This window comes from Microtus pennsylvanicus, chromosome 15, assembly GCF_037038515.1.
Source record: "Microtus pennsylvanicus isolate mMicPen1 chromosome 15, mMicPen1.hap1, whole genome shotgun sequence".
In the NCBI taxonomy this organism is placed as follows: domain Eukaryota; kingdom Metazoa; phylum Chordata; class Mammalia; order Rodentia; family Cricetidae; genus Microtus; species Microtus pennsylvanicus.
Window position 1 is genome coordinate 9,299,436 of NC_134593.1, and position 20,396 is coordinate 9,319,831.

A 20,396-nucleotide genomic window follows, 5' to 3' on the forward strand; every position below is an offset into this window, starting at 1 on the left:
ATAGAGAGCTTGCTGATCAAACAGTTGCAAACATGAAGTGTGTACCACGACGCAGTATAGAAGCTCAAACTGGCTGCCCCATGGGTCTACGGAACTCCACACAGTGATACAGAGGATTGTGTTGGGCACCTGAGAGGCACCAGAAAAGGAAGTAGGACTGCGTTCCAGCAGATGCTGGGGTGCAGCTGTCAGTGCGCAGGGCAGAAATCAACAGGTGCATTATGTTCTGGGGTTCTGCTGGGAGGGTCTCACTGCGTAGCCAAGGATGGACTTGAAATGAGGTGGGGGAAGCACGGGTAGGTGAGGCTGGAGGAGCTGAAATTGCAGGTGTTCTTTGGCTGCTAAGGAGAGGAGGGCCCTGGAATGTTTGTCAGGTCCTTTAGCGATACAGAAAGGGAGCACCACGTTCTCCAGGGTGCTTCAGAGACGTGCTTAACACTGGCGGCTCTTCCAGAGCACTGGTTCGGTTCCCAGCACCTACAGGACAGAGCTCAACTGCAACTCCAGTTTTAGGGGAATGATGCCCTGTTTCGGCTTCCACAGGACTGCATGCATGCGGCACACATGCATGCAGGCAAAAACATCTTCATGTAAAATCTTAAAACCAAAATCAAAGAGTGGGCTATTTCTACATTCGACACTAGGGGGCCACACAGTCTTTCTCAAAAGCAGCATTACAGTCTGGCAGTAGGGACCAGCATGGGTGCTTTCTGACACAACCAGCAAAAGCCTCTATTCAGCACCGGGAACCCTGTCCTGCCACGGTCAAATCGGGCCATCTATTTCTGAGGTAATGCCACGTGGCATAGGGCCATCCTGTGGCCCGGCTCAGCCAGCCCAGCCCCACACAGCTGTCTAGCATGTGATAACCAGGTCAGGAATGCTGAGTCATGAAAACCCAGTTATTTATCCTGTGCATCCATGGGGAGAACCATGGCCAGCAACAGTTGAGCACAGTGCATGAGACACGCCACACTGTTTCTGCCCCGTGGGTTTCTCCTGTGGGATTTGACAGCGCAAACTTCCTGGATGCTGATTGCCAGTCCGCACAAATCAACAGCAGATGTCTTGAAGACGAGCTGTTCTCAGCCTGAGTCGGCAGGCCATCATAGCATGGCCCGTTTGTCAGGGGTGGCCTCCCTGGCATGGTCACTTTGCAGTTTCAGCCTGCCCTCAGCAGTTATGGTTAAGAATAAAAGAAAACCCAAACCAGAGAGATGGTTCAGCTGTTAGGAGCCACAAACCCAAGTCTGGCTCCCAAGACTCACATCATAACTTGTAATCCCATGTGCAGGGGACCTGACACCTGGCTTACTCATGCATGTACACACATACTTTAAAATCAAAACTCAAAACAACTAAATTCCAATTTGGAAGCCACTTTGCTCAATATAGGTCAAGCCAGCTCCACCTAGCTGTCGTCCTGACCTTTGCTCCCTGCGAGTCCTGGCCAAGTTTGTATCCTCCTTAAAAGGGAACCACTGCTCTCTCCTTCCCATTGCTCGCCCACATTTGTCATCTGTCCTCCCTGCTTACAGCTACAACAAGGTGTGTGACTGTGTGGGCGTGCGTCCTGTACGTGTGTGCTTCATTTCAGACCGACCTAGCTTTTGGATTATTTTTTTTACAGCACCAACTTTTGGTGCTATCTCCCTTTGAATAATTTTTTTAGGGTATGCTTGAAATTTTTAACCCAGGGACGCTTCAAGCTCAGCAATGCTTGCCTTGCCCCCAGAGTTCTGTGATTTCTGGCATAAGCCACCACAAATGGCTTCAAAACAAAACTTTAGAAAGTCCTTAACAGGGCTGGAGAGATTGCACCAGGAACACTGGCTGTTCTTCCAGAGGACCCGGATTCTTAGCAACGGCACAAGGGCTTAAAACCCATTCTAACTCCAGTTCTTGGGTCTGATGCCCTCTCTTGGCCTCCTCAGGCACCTGGGAAGCATACATCAAAGTTTGTTTTTTAAATTACAACTCAATTCCTAAGAAGCTTTAAAAACCTCCCATGCCAGAGATGGAGAGATGACTTCGGCAGAAGTGGGTTCGGTTCATTGGGTGACTCACATTGCCCGTGAGTCAAGCTCCACAGTGGAGGCCTGCCACCTCTGTCTCCGAGGGTGCTCGCACTCAAAGCAAGCACAGGCACACAGAAAATAAATCTTTGGCCTGCAATACCTCGGCAGTTAAAAGAACTTTTTTGCTCTTGCAGAGGACCCAGGTTTGGTTCCCAACACAGTTTCAGAGGGTCCAACACCACCCACATTCACACATAAAATCTAAAGAGATTATAGCTTACACCCCCCAAATCTCTGTAAACTCAGGCCCCATTTAAAGTGTGCATTTTTATTGAAGTTTCAAGAAAAAGAATTGAAACCAGACAAGAGGATGGACAATGTTTTGACCTGACTATCACATGACACTGTCTTATTCTGTGGTCAACTGTCCGTAGTATACAATATCGGGTTTAATCTGTCATTTACAGAGGGGCCAAAGCACTCATCCCAGGTCAAGGCGCTCAGGTTTAATGTGCACTTCCACAGCCCCATGCAAACACAACCATATATACACTGTAAACAGCACAGGGCACAAACTCCATCCGCAGGCGTCATTCTCACAGGATCAAGCATACAAGGTAGAAGGGAAAGTGCCCAGTTTTCGGGGTTAGGCAGAATTCTCCGAGGTTTGCTTTCTTCTCCACTCACTTCAAATACAGTTAGTACTGGAACACGTCAGGACCCTAGTGCAGACTGCTTGGTGAAGGAAAACAGGCAGTTCTGCACAGCTGAAAGGGTTAATGCGAGGCACTACTATACAAAACCATGGAATGAATCTCATGTACATTGGTAAATTCAGAGTTAAAACTGCCTGAGCCACGGGCGAGGGTGAGGTCGCGTGCCTCGGGGCTGACCCAGGTGTTTCACAGTCCCTGCCTCTCGCGTGGACTTCAGCACTCCTCTTCCGTTTCACTCCCTCTCGGTTTCTTATGGACTGCCCGGTTAAAGCTGTGGCAGGCAGGTAGCCAGTGATTGTCATGAAGGCCCAGCTTACAGCCAGGAAAGGCCTTTTGAGAGCGGTGGCAGCACATCCAGTACCCAGGTCCGTAAGGCAGCGCCTGGCAGTAGGGTTTGGGGTGCCAGCGGCACAGGGACACATCCCCTTTCACATACTTTTTCTTGCACTGTTTGCAAGGGTCTTCTCTATAGCGTGGGTCTCGAACCCACCGAGAATCTGCTGGCCTGATGTTGTAGTATTCGATGATGAACTTGAAATAGCGGCAGGTACATTTAAGAACTGCTAGACTCCTGGTAGGGAGTAGCCTGAAGATTTTCACCATGATGTGGTGAGGCAGGCACACCATGTACTGCTGTGGCTCCAGAAGCTGCTGGATTTTAAACCTGGTCTCCAGGAAGTCCTGAGACACCTGCTTCTTCCAACTGGATGCCTCTAACACTGGAAATGTATTTCCCCCCGCAGAGGCTGCTGGGACAAATGGCTCCACAGAAGCATCCTTCTCTTCACATACGCTGTTGCCCTCAGCAGCATCTTGAGGGTTATTGGCCTCTGAAGCCTCTTGTGCTGTGTGTTCTTTCAACTGGGAGCACTCTGACTGGTCCCGTCCAGGTGACAGGAAAAACAGCATCCCCGGGAGAGGCTCTTCACGGGCGTCTACAGCAGAAGGCTGGGCTGTCTCCACTGTGCACACGGTGATGCTCATGCACACAGTTTGCTTTCTCTGGGCAGGACTGGGCTTCGTGAGTGGTCCCAGGGCTCGGCTCATACAGCGGACGGCATCTGAGGGCACCTCAGCGGCTTGGAGGCAGGTGTGAGAAGAAAAGGATGGCTCATCAAGTGCGTCTGTCATTTCTATGTCATGCCGATTGCAGGTTCTCAGAGCTGTTTGCCGACCTGGTTCTAATTCTGTACTGTCCGTCTGGAAGCTCACAACTGCTGGCAATGAGGGACAGTCCTGAGACATACCATCCCAGGCCTGGACACCCACAGAACAGTGGTCAGCTGTGGAGGGTCCTTCACCCACAGACACCAACTGCATGGGGTGAGCCTGGGTGTCAGGTGCGTCTGTGGTGCTTTTGTCATCCTTGTCATTGGCCTGAGCACCATCAGTGAGCAGCACCCTGCCTACATTTCGACGGAAGCTGTTATTCCGTGACAAAGTCCCAGGTTCCCTCTGGCCCTGGTGCTTCAGGCACTCGGACTCCAGCCTGGCTACCATGTCAAGGACACGGACTGGTTCGCTCTGTGATCTGCCAGCCTCAGGATTTCCTCTTTCCGTGGGTTCTTCACAAGTTCCCGGAGCAGAGAAGGGCTCAGGTGCAGGAGGCAAACCTCGGGACTGGCCAGTAATCTTCACAATGGCAGGAGAATTTGTGCAGTTCTTTGCACAGCTAGCTAGCAGAGCACTGGCTCTCTGCTCAAGGAAGGCAACCATCTGTATCACCGACAGAGGCCTCCCACTGTAGACACCATCCCCACTGTCACCCACATAATGCACAGAGCAGTGCTCGATGCCACAGGCGAATGGCTCGGGCTGGCAGCACTGGCTGTTGATCTCTCTCATCCTTTCTAACTGCACCTTGGCTTTCTTAAGATCTCCTGATTTTTTCCTTCTTTTAGTGGCTCTCCCATCGATATCCCAGGAGCTTTTTATTTTCATAGATCCTATCCTATTGCTACACTGGTGGGCTGCAAAGAATGCAATTTTCTCCTTTGTGTTTCCAGGTTTGACAATAGCCCAGCTCCCAGGCAGCCCCTCTTCTTCACTCTGGTGTACTGTTGCAGACGGCACATTCTTTTTGGCTTTCACATTCAAGCTGTTCTCCACAGGACTCTTCCCACTCATACTGCACAGAACATTTGGAGAAAGGATCCCAAAAGGTTTTCTAGATGTTGCTTTGACAGGGGAGGCTGAAGGAAAGACAGCTGGTTTCATGTAGTTAGCTTTGTCTTTCTCATCACTGACAGCATTTTGGTGGCTTGCAGCTCTTCTCAGGGGGTCCTTGCTGACATCGAGAGGGTGCTCTCTTTTCTGGAGTTTCCAGTATGGCTTAAGGTGCATAACAGATGCCCTGGAACAGGAGAGAACAGAACTAACTTAGTGTAGCTTCTAGCAAGAGAAATTTGTTTTTCAATTTCTAAAGTCTACCAAAAGTCGCATTTCAGTTTGTTGGGGCTGCAAGTTAATGTGAAAGGCTCCTCTAAATACGCTGAATTTACTGAAACTGCTTTCTTATCACACCTTGGCACAGAAGTAGAAAGGACTAAACAACTTTGACCTTCTAGATTGTTCATTCTGTCTTGTTTTTAGGAGATAGGGTTTCATGTAGGCCACCCTGGTCTATGACTTTCTCATCCTCCTGCCTCCATAATCCCAAGATTACACATGATACTGAGGATTGAGCCCAGGACTTTGTAGATGCTAAGCAAGCACTCTACCAGCTGAGTGACAAACCCCAGCCCCCCCCCTTTTATTCCCCATAACTAGTGTCTCATCACATAGCCCATGCTGGTTCCAAACTTGTGATCCTCCTGCCTCAGCTTCCCTCAATGCTGGAAAATCCAGCATGCATACTATCCCCAATCCTAGTAGATTGCTTTGTTTGTTGATTTTTGTTTGTTTGAGGTCATGGCTCAGTATGTAATCCTGGGTGTCCCGAAACTCACAGAAGATCTGCCTGCTTCCCAGAGGGCTGGGATTAAAGGTGTGTCACTACTCTCAGCCCCTAGTATATTTTTAATCATGATCTTTTTAGGTCATCACGACTATCATTTTATCGGCTGCATGTAAAAATAACTATCATTTCTTTAACCATTTCCACAGTGTTGGCTATTCTGCTGTCTACAACTCTTTACTTGTCTGTGCTGTGCTATATTCTAGTCTAGGCTTCCTTAAAAAATCTAGTCATATGAACTATCCATCTTTATTGGCCCTTTGGCCAATTGTCAAATCTAAATGTTAAATCTCCTGTAGCTATCTTAAATAAAGCATAGAATCCATATTCCTTACTAATTCTAAAAAAAGTTTCAACTAATTTAGACAAAAAAAAGTCATGGTGCCTTTCTCTCTCTTCTTTCTCCTTCCTTCCTTCCTTCCTTCCTTCCTTCCTTCCTTCCTTCCTTCCTTCTTTCCTTCCTTCTTTCCTTCCTTCCTTTTTTCCTTCCTTCCTTCTTTCCTTCCTTCCTTCCTTCCTTCCTTCCTTCCTTCCTTCCTTCCTTCCCTCCCTCCCTCCTTCCTTCCTTCCTTCTTTCCTTCCTTTCTTTCTTTCCTGGCCAGAGGGTAAGGATGAAGGCATTTCAAAAGTGAGACAAAGATAATTCTTGGACACTGGCCTGTGCCCTGGTCTCTGCGCACCCGGGCGAGGCGCCCCTTCTGTGGTCTGAGAAGTGTGAGCTGAAGGTTGAAATACTAGACAGTCCAGTGGTACACGCCTTAGCCCTTGCCACACAGACTCCCCGGGACTGAAGAAATTCTGGTCTTCTGGAAAAATCCTCCCAACCAAAATAAGGATCTGCAGTCACAGGTCAGTGGGAGCGAGACCACACCTGCAGAGCTACGCATCGGGAGATCCACTCTAGTGGAAATTATCGCTTAAGACACGCATCCTGGGGGCAACAAAGTACAGCCCTTCACAGGCTTTCCGAGCCTTTACCCACCGCCACTGTCAGGGCTGCCCGTCAAGTGTGCATGCTGTTCTTTACCTCCCATTCCTACTCCCGCGGTTCTCTTAGCCCAGCCTCAGCTGCCCCCTAACTATGAAAATGTAAACTCTCAATTTTGGCATATAAAGTGCCTTTTAAAGTTTTTTTTTACATTTATATACATTTATTTCATTTATCTTATTTACTTATTGGTTTTTCGAGACAGGGTTTCTGTGTCACAGCCCTAGCTGTCCTGGAACTAGCTCATGTAGATCAGGCTGCCCTCGAACTCGCAGAGATCCACCTGCCTCTGCCTCCCGAGTGCTGATATTAAAGGCATGCGCCACCACCACTCAGCTACATTTATTTCTATATAAGCACAAGTGAATTCCATATGGTACATATGAAGAAGTGAGAGGACAAACGGCAGAAGTTGGTTCTTCACCATGTCAACTCCAGGGATGAGATTCAGGAACCCAGGTTTGGTGGCAAGCACCTCTCCACACGGAGCCATCTCTATCCTGCGGGGGATGCTAACAAGGGCCTCTGGTTGCTCTGACAGTTCGCAGCCTAAGCATCTGCAGAGAGCATCCCCTTTCTGCACCACAGCATTTTAATAGCTCTGTCATGGGCTATAATCTGGTCTTCCCAAAAGAACGATGCAGAATTCTTCAAGAACAAGATGATATATAAATAAATAACAGTCATATTGAGTGCTCTCTCTTTGTACCAACTATGTGCTGGGTTTTCATATTTTCCTGTAAGTGAATTGAAAGTAATGGCAAGTTGGATGTGTGGGGGAGGGGTAATAAATTATCACGTAATGATTTTATTACAGAATACCTGTGAATAAATTTGCACTTTAGCAATGTGTGTACTGTTTTGCACTGCACAATGTTTGCTTTGCCTCCCTGTGCCCTCACAGTATTTTAGGTGCTGTGTGCTGCGCTGCCTAGTTTCATGTCAACCTGACACAAGCTAAGAGGAGAGCACCTCAACTGAGAATGCTGTGTGCAGCGAGTCTCTAGGGCATTTTATTTAGTGATTATGGAAAGGGTACGGTCCATTGTGGGTGGGGCCTTCCCTGGGCTGGAGGTCCTGGGTTCTCTAAGAAAGCAGGCTGAGCAAGCCAGTAAGCAGCACCCTTCCATGGCCCCTGCATCATCAGCTCCTGCTTTCAGGATCCTACCCTGCTTGAGCTCTTGTCCAGACTTCCTTCACTGTGGAACAGTGATATGGAAGTATAAGCCAAATAAACCCTTTCTTCCCCAACTTGATTTTGGTCATGGTGTTTCATCACAGCAATAGAAACCCTAACTAGGACAGGTACTATTACTGATAGAGACATCTGCCAAGAAATTAGTATAATTAGGGGAGGCATTAGTTTACACAAAACCTGTAAAGTCCACTCTATGGACAATAACTGAATCAATAGTTTTAGCAAGATAAAAACTGTAGGTATCCCAAAGAAGGGAGTGAGGGAGTAAAGGTATCCATAATCCAACTGACTGCTGGGAGGGAGGCCTAGGAGGCACCATATTTGGGTGTTGCTGCTGGCTGAAGATTGGGGAGGGGGAGTCAACTTTCTCCCTTCCCCTGGTGAACCTAACAGTTCTGAGGGGGAAAAAAAAAAAAACCGAGGCTCTGGTAAGACTCAGACAAAAAGCATCTGAATTTTGGTTGATATTGGTGGGGAATTAAGGATATGATGCAGGGTACCAGGGCATCTGTTACAAAAACTCCCAAACTAGAAACAGATGGTATCACACTGCCCACTCCCATCCCACTCTAGAGACAAGCACAGTGGAAAGTTCCAGCCAGTCTTCCATGGCTGCCAGTCTCCTCATCTCTTAGTCAGAACCTGGTCCATGCTGGGTGCTATCTGTGCTAGGCAAACAATCACTGAGCTACATCCCCAGTTCTCAAAATTCTATTTTGAAAGTTTGCTCTAAGTAGCTAGGCCTGGTGGCACGTGCCTACAATGCCAGTACCGTACACAAGTACAGAGACAGGAGGATGGGGACTGAGACAGCGTGAGGGCACTGTCAGTTGTGAGCACCCTCAGCTACACAGTGATTGAGACCAGCCTGAGCTACATGACCCTGTTTTAAATGAAGTCTGATATAATCAAGTACTGTGGGATCCCTCGCTGAATGCTGTGAATACCATTGGTTACTAAAGGAACTGTCCTGGGCCTGCACAGGGCAGAATAGAGGTAAGTGGGGGAAACAAACTGAATGCTGGGAGAAAGTAAGGAGACATCATGTAGCCGCTGCTGGGAACAGATGAGTCTGAGCGGGAACTTTGCCAGTAAGCCACAACCACGTGACCAAACACAGATTACTAGAAATGGGTTAAATTAATATGTAAGAGTCAGCCAATAAGAAGTTAGAGCTAATAGGCCAAGCAGTGATTTAATTAATACAGTTTCTGTGTGGTTATTTCTAGTCTGGGCAGCCTGGAGTGAACAAATGGGCACCTGCAACAATCAAGTCCTCCTCTCGTGATTAAATAAAATGCAAACCATACAGCACATACGTATCAGCTCTTTTTGGCCCATATTCTGTCTTAAATCTTACACAGAAGTTGGAAGGGACTTTGGTGGCTGTGCCACATCCAACAAAAGGTGTTGGTGGGCTTTTGACTTCAGGCTGGGGAGCGAATGGGAGTTAGGCAGAGCTGTGTGAGGGAAGCTGAGGAAACAGTCTGTGCTGAGCCATCTACCCTAAGCTGGGTAAACAAAGATCAACTTCCTTGTCTCTCTCCTTGAAACAAAGCTAAGTGATGGATGGGCTTCTTATTGCCCAAGCCTTTAGCCTCAGCCACTCCGATCCCTTACACCCCCAGGCTTTGCTTTCCTTCCTAGCTCCTGATGTCAGAGCTCAGTTCATTCTGTTTACAGACCATGATTCCTTTTAGGTGATGTCTAGATGACCATTTCTAGCTCTAATTAGCTCCCACACACAGATGATTCTCCACCTCATCATTTCCTGTGGCATACTCTCTTAATGAGAGCCTGCTGTTGTCTGGTAGACTTCCCTCACCTGGATGGCTCAAAACCCAATACCACTATATGACCATAGCCTCAGGTACCCACACTAGCAAGCCAGAAGCAGTCACTTGGATTCCTCCTCCCTGGTCCTCCACCAGTCACTAGAACACACCCTCCCTTCTTGGCACCCTGGCACCCTGCTAGGTTTAGCACCAGTTCCTCTCTGTTGTACTGTCTGCAGAGGGCTAGAGTCCATCCCAGCCAACAGTCCCACTTACTTATACAACTATTAGGATGGGCCCAGAAAGATGAATGCTAACCACATCACTGATCAACTTTAAAGCAAGAGGAGCCATAAAACACAATGGCTTCAGAACTCATTCACAGGAGTGTCTCCCTCCTATCTCCTTCTCTCTGCTAGGGTGACTAACCACTCGCACCCCTACGACACAGTCACTGCTACAGAAGACAGAAAACTCAACAATCACAAGAGAGGGTGGTATGGGTGCTGGCTGTGAGAGTCCATGAGGGAAGAGAGGAGGGGTGGACATTTTAGAAGTAAGGCTACCAGCATTACACTCGAGGGGAAACAGGTCTTAGAGGCCCTTATTTTCTAAGCTACAGCCTTGAAATATAAAAGTCCTAAGAAGCACCAAAATAGATGTTGTGGGGAAATGCAGGCAGAAGGGTCTAGGCTAAGAGTCCAGCAGAAGAGAGATGGCATGTGCACAAGCAAGAGTCTAAGTTCATTACAATTGGAGGGTGCAGGAGAAGCATCAAAGGTCTTCAAATTTATGGCTTCGGCAACTGCATGAAGAATGGTTCCTCTGGGGATGGCAACAAGCAGGCTGGCCAGATCTGCAGGAGGGAAGGCAGAGTAAGTTCAGTTTCTCAGAAATGTGCCGCTTGAGTGTCTGTAAGCCAGGAGATAAGAGGTCAGGAAAAAGGAGGAAGACAGGTGCCACTTAAGTATTGTAATAAGAGATTGAAACAAGTTGTCTCAACAGAAGTCTCCCAAAATTCTGCACGATAAACTTTTATAATAGGGAAATGCATGTATTACTTTTGTAATAGAAGAATGTAGATCAATGGCATATGGTAGTGCATGCCTACAAACACAGCAACCGAGGAAGAGGTGGAAGGGGGAAGAATTTGATGGACACATGCATGCTCGCAACCCCCCACCAAGACTTCATCTCAAAAAAACCAAACTAATCTAAAATGGGACTAGTCACTGATTGTAGCAACACACAGTGCAGTGTTGAAGAGGAAATGTGTAGGAATTAAGAGGCGGAATGTGGTCAGAAGGGAGAGGACGGTGTCAGCTGGTGGAGCCCTCGGCCACCCACTGGGAGGAACTGCTAGGGGCAAAGCAGAGTTCTGTTGAAGGAAGCTATGGGAGCTGGGCTGTGGGGAGAACACACCTATCACAGGGACTCTGCAGGGCTGTGGGGAGAACACACCTATCACAGGGACTCTGCGGGGCTGTGGGGAGAACACACCTATCACAGGGACTCTGCAGGGCTGTGGGGAGAACACACCTATCACAGGGACTCTGCAGGGCTGTGGGGAGAACACACCTATCACAGGGACTCTGCAGGGCTGTGGGGAGAACACGCCTATCACAGGGACTCTGCAGGGCTGTGGGGAGAACACGCCTATCACAGGGACTCTGCAGGGCTGTGGGGAGAACACGCCTATCACAGGGACTCTGCAGGGCTGTGGGGAGAACACGCCTATCACAGGGACTCTGCGGGGCTGTGGGGAGATTAACAATCAAGTTACTCAGACTTGGACAACTTCACGAAGTGATGGCCAAAATCTGGTTTTCCAAAGCTCCGGTGTCCTGGTTAGATGCTATCTAATTCCAGCTCACAGAAGCTTGAAAACTGAGGTGGGAGAGATGCTCAGTGTTTACGTGGATGCTTTTACAGAGGGTTTGATTCTCAGCACCCACACAGTGGCTCACAGTCATCTGTAACCAGTTCCAGGGACCCAGTTCCCAATGCCATCTCCTGACCTCTGTGGGCAGCACATTACTCCTATGGTACTGTACACATAACAGACATGGAGGCAAACACTTATACATAAAAATAAATCTTAAGAAAAAAGTGGGAAAACTCATATGAAGATAGTATAAGCCACAAAAGATTAAATTTATGTGTTAAAAAATGTGTCTGGGGTGAGGTGTGGTAGATTAATCACACTTGTGATCCTAGCATTCAGGAAGGCGAAGATGGCTGTGAATTCAAGGTCAGCTGGCCATAGTAAGTGCCATGCCAGCCTGGGTGATGATGTAACACTTATCTCACCCCCAACTCCAGCCAAAAGTTGGGTATGAATACCAAGCCATCAAAAAGTCAAAGTAAGGTTTACATATGTACAGTGCTGGAAATCAAATCCAGAGCCTTGCACAGCTAGGCAAGCAAGGCGACTACCTTCATCCCTCTTGGTCTTTTGAGGTAGGGTCTGTGTGTAGTCCAGAGTTTACCTGTCTCAGCCTGTTGCTTGCTAGGATTACAGGTATTTACTGCCAAATAATAACTCTTGGTAGAGCGGTAGACTTATCAGTAAGGAATTAAAAGGCAATGTGATGAGAATAAAAAAAGGACTAAGAAGTTTTTAAAGATTCTGTCTCAAATTTTTTAAAAAAAAGTTTCTATGCTTGGCAATGTTGGCAGATGCCTTTAACCCCAGTACTCAGGAGGCAGAGGCAGGAGGATTTCTGAGTCTGAGGCCAGCCTGATCTATAGAAACCCTGTCTCAAAAATGAAACACACAAAAAGACTTCTAGAAAACAAGTATTGGCAGATTCTATGTGGGGTGGGGGTGATGATTTCTAGTTAACCTTGACTGTCACCTTGATGGGACTCAGACGCACCCCAGAAAGCAATCTGTGGGCATGTCCACGAGGAGTTCTAAGTACATTAGCTGCGGTAGAAGGTCTAATTTATTGTGAGGTCCCAGCTCTGCTTCATTGCTGCCTGCTTCTTGGCAGTGAATGCGATGTAAGCAGCAGCCTCCTGCCCCGCCCCCGCCCATCCCCACCGGACCGGAGTCGAAACCAGTCCTCCCTCCTGCAGTTGCTTTGGTCAGGCATTCTGTCACGATAATAAGAAAAATAATGAAGGTATGACTTCTGGAGAACATAGCTATGTCATGATAAAAGTAAGATTATATTAAGAATAAAACTGCAAACTCAGAGCTGGAAAGATGGCTCAGTGATTAAGAGCGTCTGGAGCCTTTGCAAAGGATGGGAGCTGGATTCTCTAACTCCAACTCCAGAGGGTCCACTAATGACCTCTCCTGGCCTCTAAGGCTATCAGGCATCAAAGTGGTAGCACACATACATATATACAGGCAAACATTTGTACACATAAAGGTTAAAAAAAAGTCTTAAAAACATAGTACCTCTGAAATTATTTTCCTCTCTTAAAAAAAAAAAAAAGGCAACCCAAAGTGGTAGCTCATACCACTTAGGAGGTTGAGGCAAGAGAATCAAGAACTGAGAGGCTGGCCTGGACTACACAGAAACACAAAACAAAACAAAAACAAACTTAAAACTCTTCTCACAGGTGCCTGCTAGGCACACACCTGTAGTCCCAGTTACTCAGGAGGATGAGTAAGACTATGTTAGCTCTGGAGTTAAGGGCCAGCCTGCACACCACATCAAGGCCTCAAATAAAACAAGGAAGTAACAACAAAATGTCTAGGTCCATCTACAGTACAAATAAAATTATACAGGATTCTGAGAGCATTTATCAAAAGAGCTTTTATCTCTGAAGTGAGGTCAGGTTTCTTCCACTGAATGACAGAAGAGCGAAGTGCCAAAACAGGCATCATCAGAGCAGAAGTCGGCACAAGACTCTCCACTGTGGTTACTGGAAAAGGTGCCAAGGCCAGGAGGGTGTGCATTCAGACAGAGGCACATCTCTAAGCACTGACAGGATGCATCCAACTCCCACAGAACACTAAAAAAAATCCTGTGTGTGGGAAAATAGCTTCTTAAAACGAGCTCCAGAAGGCGGGTTGACGGCTCTGTTCAGCTCCTCTTTGTCGTTCAGTTTCAGAGAACAATGTTGCTCAGGCTGATTGTGAATTCAGGGGCTCAGTGCCCTCCTACCACCCATGGAGCCAGGCTGCAGACACCTAGCCTTGCTCATTCACACATGGCTTTAAAGGAACACTGACCAAAGCATTTTTGGCTGAATTTGTCCTGGGGAGGGGAATCTCTCATTATCTCTTAATTGATGGTAAAATCAACCACCCAACCAACCACAACAGGGAGAATGGCCTTTGGAAACACGTGGTTCTAAAGAGCCTGATGTTCACAGCTTCCATCTTAGAACTGGCAAGACAGCAGTGCCCACTGGACCCAAGGTTAATTGTTACATGACTTTTATACCATAAATAAGACCAAACAAAACTAGCTTTCATAAAATAAGTAATTTATGACAAACTCCATGGGACAATGAAATAACCAAGCACAGGAGTTAACACTAAATTAGCCTTTGACCCCCAAAGCCTCATTTGAAGTCACTCTCTCCTCCTCTAAGGCCCTCTTTTTAAATTTAGTCACACCCTGAGATACGCCCTCACCTGAGGGCCAGGCCAGGTCTGCAGCAGACAAAGGAGAGGTATATCTCCTAACACTGCAGTATATAAAAGCTCCCCAAGTTTAACATGCCTTGGAATCACACAAAAGAAAAATGACAAATGGATCACACAACTCCGACAAGTGTAGAGGCAGGTATAGCTCTGTGAGTTTGAGGCCAGCCTAGTCTAGTGATGGGAAGAGACAGGGAAGAGAGAGGAGAGAAAGGGGAGAGAGGAGAAAAAGAGGGATGGAAGAAAAAAACAGAACAGGAAAACTAACTGATAGAAAGTCTGTATAATCTAAGATGATTCAAGGCCTCATTGGTGAGAATATAACGGAAAACTTCTAACTTACTGAAAAATACATATGGAAAGGAAAAAATGTTACATTCATGTCAATTAAAATCTCTTTTATATCAAGTACAGTGACCATATATACCTTTTTTTCCAGTCAGTAAATCCGGATCAAAGAAAATGAACCACTCCGAAGAAATGGCATGTGTCGTGAGGTCTGCCACTGTTTCAAGACAGCCACAAACCAGTCTGCTCAAGTTCATCAGGGTCCCCAGACTTATGTCAGGGGGCATTAACTTACAGATCGCTTGCTTATCGAAATGAAAAACCACGTTTGGGCCAGGGCTGTGACTCACTGCTGGAACAGTGCTTGTCTAGCATGCCGGGAGCCCTGGGTGACTCCTAGCACTGCAGACCCTGGTCATGGTGGTACAACTGGGACATGAAGGCAGAGTCAGACATTCAAGACAGCCTTCAGCTACATAGCAAGTCTGAGGCAAGCTTGGACTCCGTGAGACTCTCTTAAAAAATAATTACAAAACTAAAGGCCTCTAAAAAGATGAGCAAGTCTGACAACTTAAGCTTGACCCCAGGAACCCACTGTGGAAGAGACTCAGTTGTCCTACTGTGTACTACTGCACATGTGCACACACACAAGGATAAATTTTTTTTTAATCGAACAAAATGCTTGAAACTTAGATTGCCTTGAAAATGACGATGGAGAAACATGTTCACACTTAGCTATTCTCCAAGGCACCGGAAGATGCACAATCAATTCAGTAATGGATTTTTAACTACTTTGGGGTAAGAGGAAAAAAGAATCAATCTTTTGACAAATCTAAATTAGGGGTGGAGAGACGGCTCTGTTGGTAAAGTGTGTGCCTTATAAGCCCAAGGGCTAAGTCTGACACCCAGGGCCCATAAAAAAACCTGGGCAGAGGGCTGGAGAGATGGCTCAGTGGTTGAGGGCATTGCCTGCTCTTCCAGAGGTCCTGAGTTCAATTCCCAGCAACCGCATGGTGGCTCACAACCATCTGCAATGAGATCTGGTGCCCTCTTCTGGCGTGCAGGCATGCATGCAGGCAGAATACTGTATACACAATAAATAAATAAATCTTTAAAAAAAAAAAAAACCTGGGCAGAGTGATATGCACTTGTAACCCAACACTGAGGATGGAGACAGTGGACTGCTGGGGTTCACTGCCAATCAGCCTAGCCTACTTGGCAAAAACGAGGTGAACATTCCTCAGGAGCAGCACCTATAATTCCTCAGTCCTCTACACACGCGCGCGCGCACACACACAGTGCTCACAGGCATGTGTGTGCGCACATATACATACCGCAGTTGGGCATAAGTCACTAACAGGTTACCATTTCACCATGTCAGACTCACAGCACAAGGTACTACACTCCGACACTCTAAAAGCTGGCTGTACTTGCACACAGCAGATGTTCTGTCTCCAGGAGTGTTTAGACAGCCCTGCAAAGGAGAGGTGGAGGTGCAGGGTCACATTCCACCTGTGCAACTGTGCATGCCGGCTTCACGGGGCGGGGACTACGTGACTAGTTTAATACTACTGCCACAAAGCCTCGCTCCAACACTGAATCTGAATAATGTATTTTATATGAGGAAGCCTTAATACAGAAAAGGGATGCTACTGTGATAACCATCTGTACTGTCCAGGCTCAGTCAAATCTCTCTGGCTTTGTACTAGACCCAAGGCATTAGAACAGCATAGCAAAGCACAGAACAACTGGCTTCTAGTCACTAGGAACACTGTTACACTATTTTCTAAAATTACTTAAAAATTTAAAATGCTGGTAAATTGCTGAGAAACTTAAATTCTGCACTGGCAAAACAAAACAAATAAACAAACCATAAAAGCAATGCCTTCAATAAGCAATGCCAAAGCTACCTGGACTAATATATTATACAGATATAATATAGCCTCTATTGCTCAAATTTCAAATCAAGCCCAGAAATTATACTTTAGAAAATAAGAAAAAAAAGAAAATAAGTATGTAAATTCATTTTAAAAACTTACATATAGCTGGGGACATACATCTCAATAACAGAGCACTCGGCTAGCATTTTAAGGCCCTGGGTTCACCCCCATTCTCCCAGCACTATAGAAAAAGAAAACAAGAACAAGCAAACAGGTGAGGCCTTAAAACAGCCACTATAGTACCCAAGTACAGAAGTCCATGTTAACCTGAGCACAAACTGAACCCCACCAAGCTGAGAAATGAGTGTTATTAGGTAGTCTAAGGCAGCACCCTAATAAACTATAGGGAATCTGAAGTTGGACTGTTACCAACTACTCAATACCTGCTATACTGAAAGATCTAACACCAAGTCCTGTTACTGCTACCCACTGTCACAGAAGATACTAACTCAGCAAAAACACACTTAAAGCCAGCTGAATCTTTAATCAAAGTGAGGTTCCTCATGGGTGGTAGTTAAAAGAAAGAAGGAACGACAGAAGAAAAACGCCCACTTTGCAGCTTTTACTATATTAAGGACTAAGTCACTGCTAACAATACAAAACTGAAACACAGCAAGACATTAAAGGGACTTCTGGTGAGAGAGAACACTTTCAAAAAACAAAACCTACCAACTGTCATCTGATCAGTCCTGGAGAACCAGCCACCAATGTATAGGAAAACACAGGAGAACGGGAATTAGGAATTAGGTTAGCCACCTGAGGGAAATACAGAACAGCAAAATCCAGACCAGGGGAAGTTTTACAACTTTTTTTTTTTTTAAATCTTGATTCTTCAGATAGCTTCTAAACTCAAAATAGGAAAAAGGTAAGAGAGAATATAGTTAGTAAGAGTTCCTTTTGATAAAAGAATTAATAAACACATACTGTTAGCACTTGGGAGGCAAAAACAGGATCAGGAGTTCAAGGCCACCCTGGGCTATGTGCGGTAATAAACTGCTTTAGTTTCATTGTATAGAGTTTACTTTTCTATTTCTGTGGAGCTGAATCTTCCGATACTGTTGAAGAGACATACATACACAGAAGCAGGGGAATGCCCTGTGGGCGGGTGGGGCAGCTGCCATACTCCTTCCTGGTTCAGACAATGGGCACCAACATAAGTTCTCGCTTCATTCCACACCCATTACTGCAAACTGAACAGGAAGTAAACCAGGAAGCAACTTGAAAAGAAAGAAAGGGAGACACTAGGAAACTGGGTAATAAAGAGCTCACGTACAGCGACTGACAAGGAATGGGCAACAGCGACCAGTCTCTCTCTCCTTTTCTTTACACCAAGTTCTAGAAGCACTGATTTGGGAAAAGGTCCAGTCTAGCCCAGACTGGCTTGAATATGAGAGCTTCTAAGTGCTGGTATTACAGGCACGAACATCCATAGCTGGTTCAACCACTTCTTAAAAACATAAGATTTTCTTTCTTTTTTAAGTTATGTACATGGATGCATGGGGAGATTGGTATGTGTGTCTCGGCACTTGTGTGGTCAGATAACCATCTGCAGGAGTCCATTCTCTCCTTTACCATGTGGGACCTGTGCCTCAAATTCAGGTCTTCATGCGTGGTAGCAAACACTCTTATGCATCTTGTTGACCCTAGACAGGTACGACTCTCATTTCCCAGTCTGCATACTATAAACAGCCTACGTAGTACCTGAATCTATCTTATTTAAGTACTATTAACTTGTACCAACTTTAATGTAAGATATATGTAAAAATTTAATTTTGCTATTTAAATTTGCTATTTTAAACTATCTTGTAAACATCTTTCTATAACAAGAATCAGGAGATTGCCCACATTCACTCATGTGGGGAAAAAAGAAAAGACATTATTATGTAAATGTCAGTCAATTAGTCATTTTTATTGAGCACTGACCACTTAGCTAGATACAATTAATATTCTCATTTCACAATGTGTAATTTATCAATTAAATTTATAGCTCTTGGGAGTTAGAAAGATGGCTCAGCACTTAAGAACACTGCTGCTCTTCCAAAGGACCCAGTTTTGATTTTCCAGTACCACATGGTAGCTTGCTACTATCTGTAATTCTAGCCCTAGCGGGATCCTACACCTTCTTTTGGACTCCTCCAATGGGGCATACATATACATGCAGACAGAACACTCATTCAAATACATTTAAAATAGTAAAATTTATGGCTCTTGTTTGCTTTTTTGAGACAGGGTTATTATTATTACTACGTAGCCTAGGCTGGTCTTGAACCCATAATCTTCCTGGTTCAGTCTCCCAACTGCTGGGACTATAGTCATTAACTGCCTGTCCTGGCTAGGTCATTTTATTTTTAATACACAGTGTCAGGGTGTGTGTGAGACAGGTAGAATGCGCATTTGTGTCTGCAGAGCTAAGGATCAAACACAAGATATAGACCTAGTACGCTTTATAGCATTTAAAACAAAACCATGCATGTTTATATGAACCCATAAGGAACAACCAATAGTCATAAATGTCAAATGAGTTATATAATGAGCTGTACAAAAGTTCCTATCAGTAAGCACAAGGCATTTGATTTTTCTTTAACCCCACTTCTCCACTCTCTAAAAGGAGAAGTAATCACAGGTCAAAGTTCTCAGTGGGGCCTGGTGGCACAGACTTGCGGTCCCAGTGTGGTGGTCTGAGTAAGAATGACCTCCATAAGCTCTTATGAGTGGGTGCCTGGTCTCCAGCTAGTAGAACTGTTTGGGAGAGACTAGCAAGGGGTGGCCTTACTGGGGGAGGTGTGTCACTGGACAGGGTGGGGGAAGCTTTAAGATTTCCAAAGCCCACGCCAGGCCCAGTCTCACTTGCTCTCTGGCTGCACCTGTGGTGCAGAGGTGAGCTCTCAGACACGTCTCTAGCACCCTTTCTAACTCTGACGCTGGAAGCAAGTTAAATGCTTCTGTTTAAAAGTGGCCTCAGACATGGTGTCTCCTCAAACAAAGAGAACAGGTACTAAAACTCCCAGCTACTGGGAAGAACGGACAACGGAGCTAGGGTAGGAAGATTTCAAGTTCAAGGCTTAGCAAGCCAAATGCGGTTTCTAGGCTATTTGCATAAGAGTTTTTGTTTTTCCTCTGTGTATCCTGGCACTCGCTCAGTAGACCAGGGTGCTCTTGAACTCACAGAGACCCACCTGCCTCTGCCTCCCAAGTGCTGGGGCTAAAGGCGTGAGCCAACACTGCTGGGTGCATAAGTGCTTTTAGTTTCGGCAGTAATGCCGTTAAAGAAAAATCACAGGGTCACATCAGGCCATCACTAACGTGAAATGCAGAGAACTAAAGCAGGTTGCCTCTAATTACAAGTCCTAATGTTTATTACCCAGAATCTTGTCACAGCCAATTATTTTTGCTTGTTTGTTGTTTAAATTTGAAGACAAGAGTCTTACCCATGGCCCAGATGGACTGGAACTTGCTATAGAGCAGTCTGGCCTTGGCACCAACTGTCTGCCCCCTAGGCAGGACAGCATGCCCGACTCCTCAGTATCCTGCAGAGGTCTCTCATGGAAAGACGGGCTACTGCTGTTACCACCCTTCCTTGCACTTTTATTGTTAAAAGTCTATGTAGACACGCCTTTAGACAGCTGTGGTTGGCATAGTGAGGAATCATGGAGAGACCTTACAGCATTTCTAGTTAAAACTTGGTGTCTTTATACTTTAAAAACAGGATTTGGGGCTTTTGAAAGCGAGAGGGAAGTTGCTGAACACCTACATAACTATCTAGACTATTCTATCCCAGATGCTATTAGCAATATGAAAGTTGCTTTTGTTTATTTAATTTGGCATTATTAAAAAATAAATAAATGAGCTGGGCAGTGGTGAAACAAGCCTTTAATCCCAGCACTCGGAAGGCAGAGGCAGGCAGATCTCTC

General features: G+C 46.0%; 1 protein-coding gene across 8 annotated transcripts in view; it reads right to left on the minus strand.

Annotated features, from left to right (window-relative positions):
• Positions 1 to 2,331: 2,331 nt before the first annotated feature.
• Fbxo34 (F-box protein 34) overlaps positions 2,332 to 20,396 on the minus strand; it is a 69,085-nt gene continuing 51,020 nt past the window's right edge. For 4 of the 8 annotated variants that reach the window (XM_075949348.1, XM_075949354.1, XM_075949356.1 and 1 more), the window contains exon 2: positions 2,332 to 5,087. In XM_075949348.1, coding sequence (XP_075805463.1) covers positions 2,948 to 5,087 — 2,140 coding nt within the window. In that variant the 3' untranslated portion in view covers positions 2,332 to 2,947. Of the gene's footprint in view, positions 5,088 to 10,402; positions 10,508 to 16,584; positions 16,667 to 20,396 lie in introns of all 8 variants that reach the window. The other 4 variants (XM_075949351.1, XM_075949353.1, XM_075949352.1 and 1 more) reach the window with 3 other exon arrangements.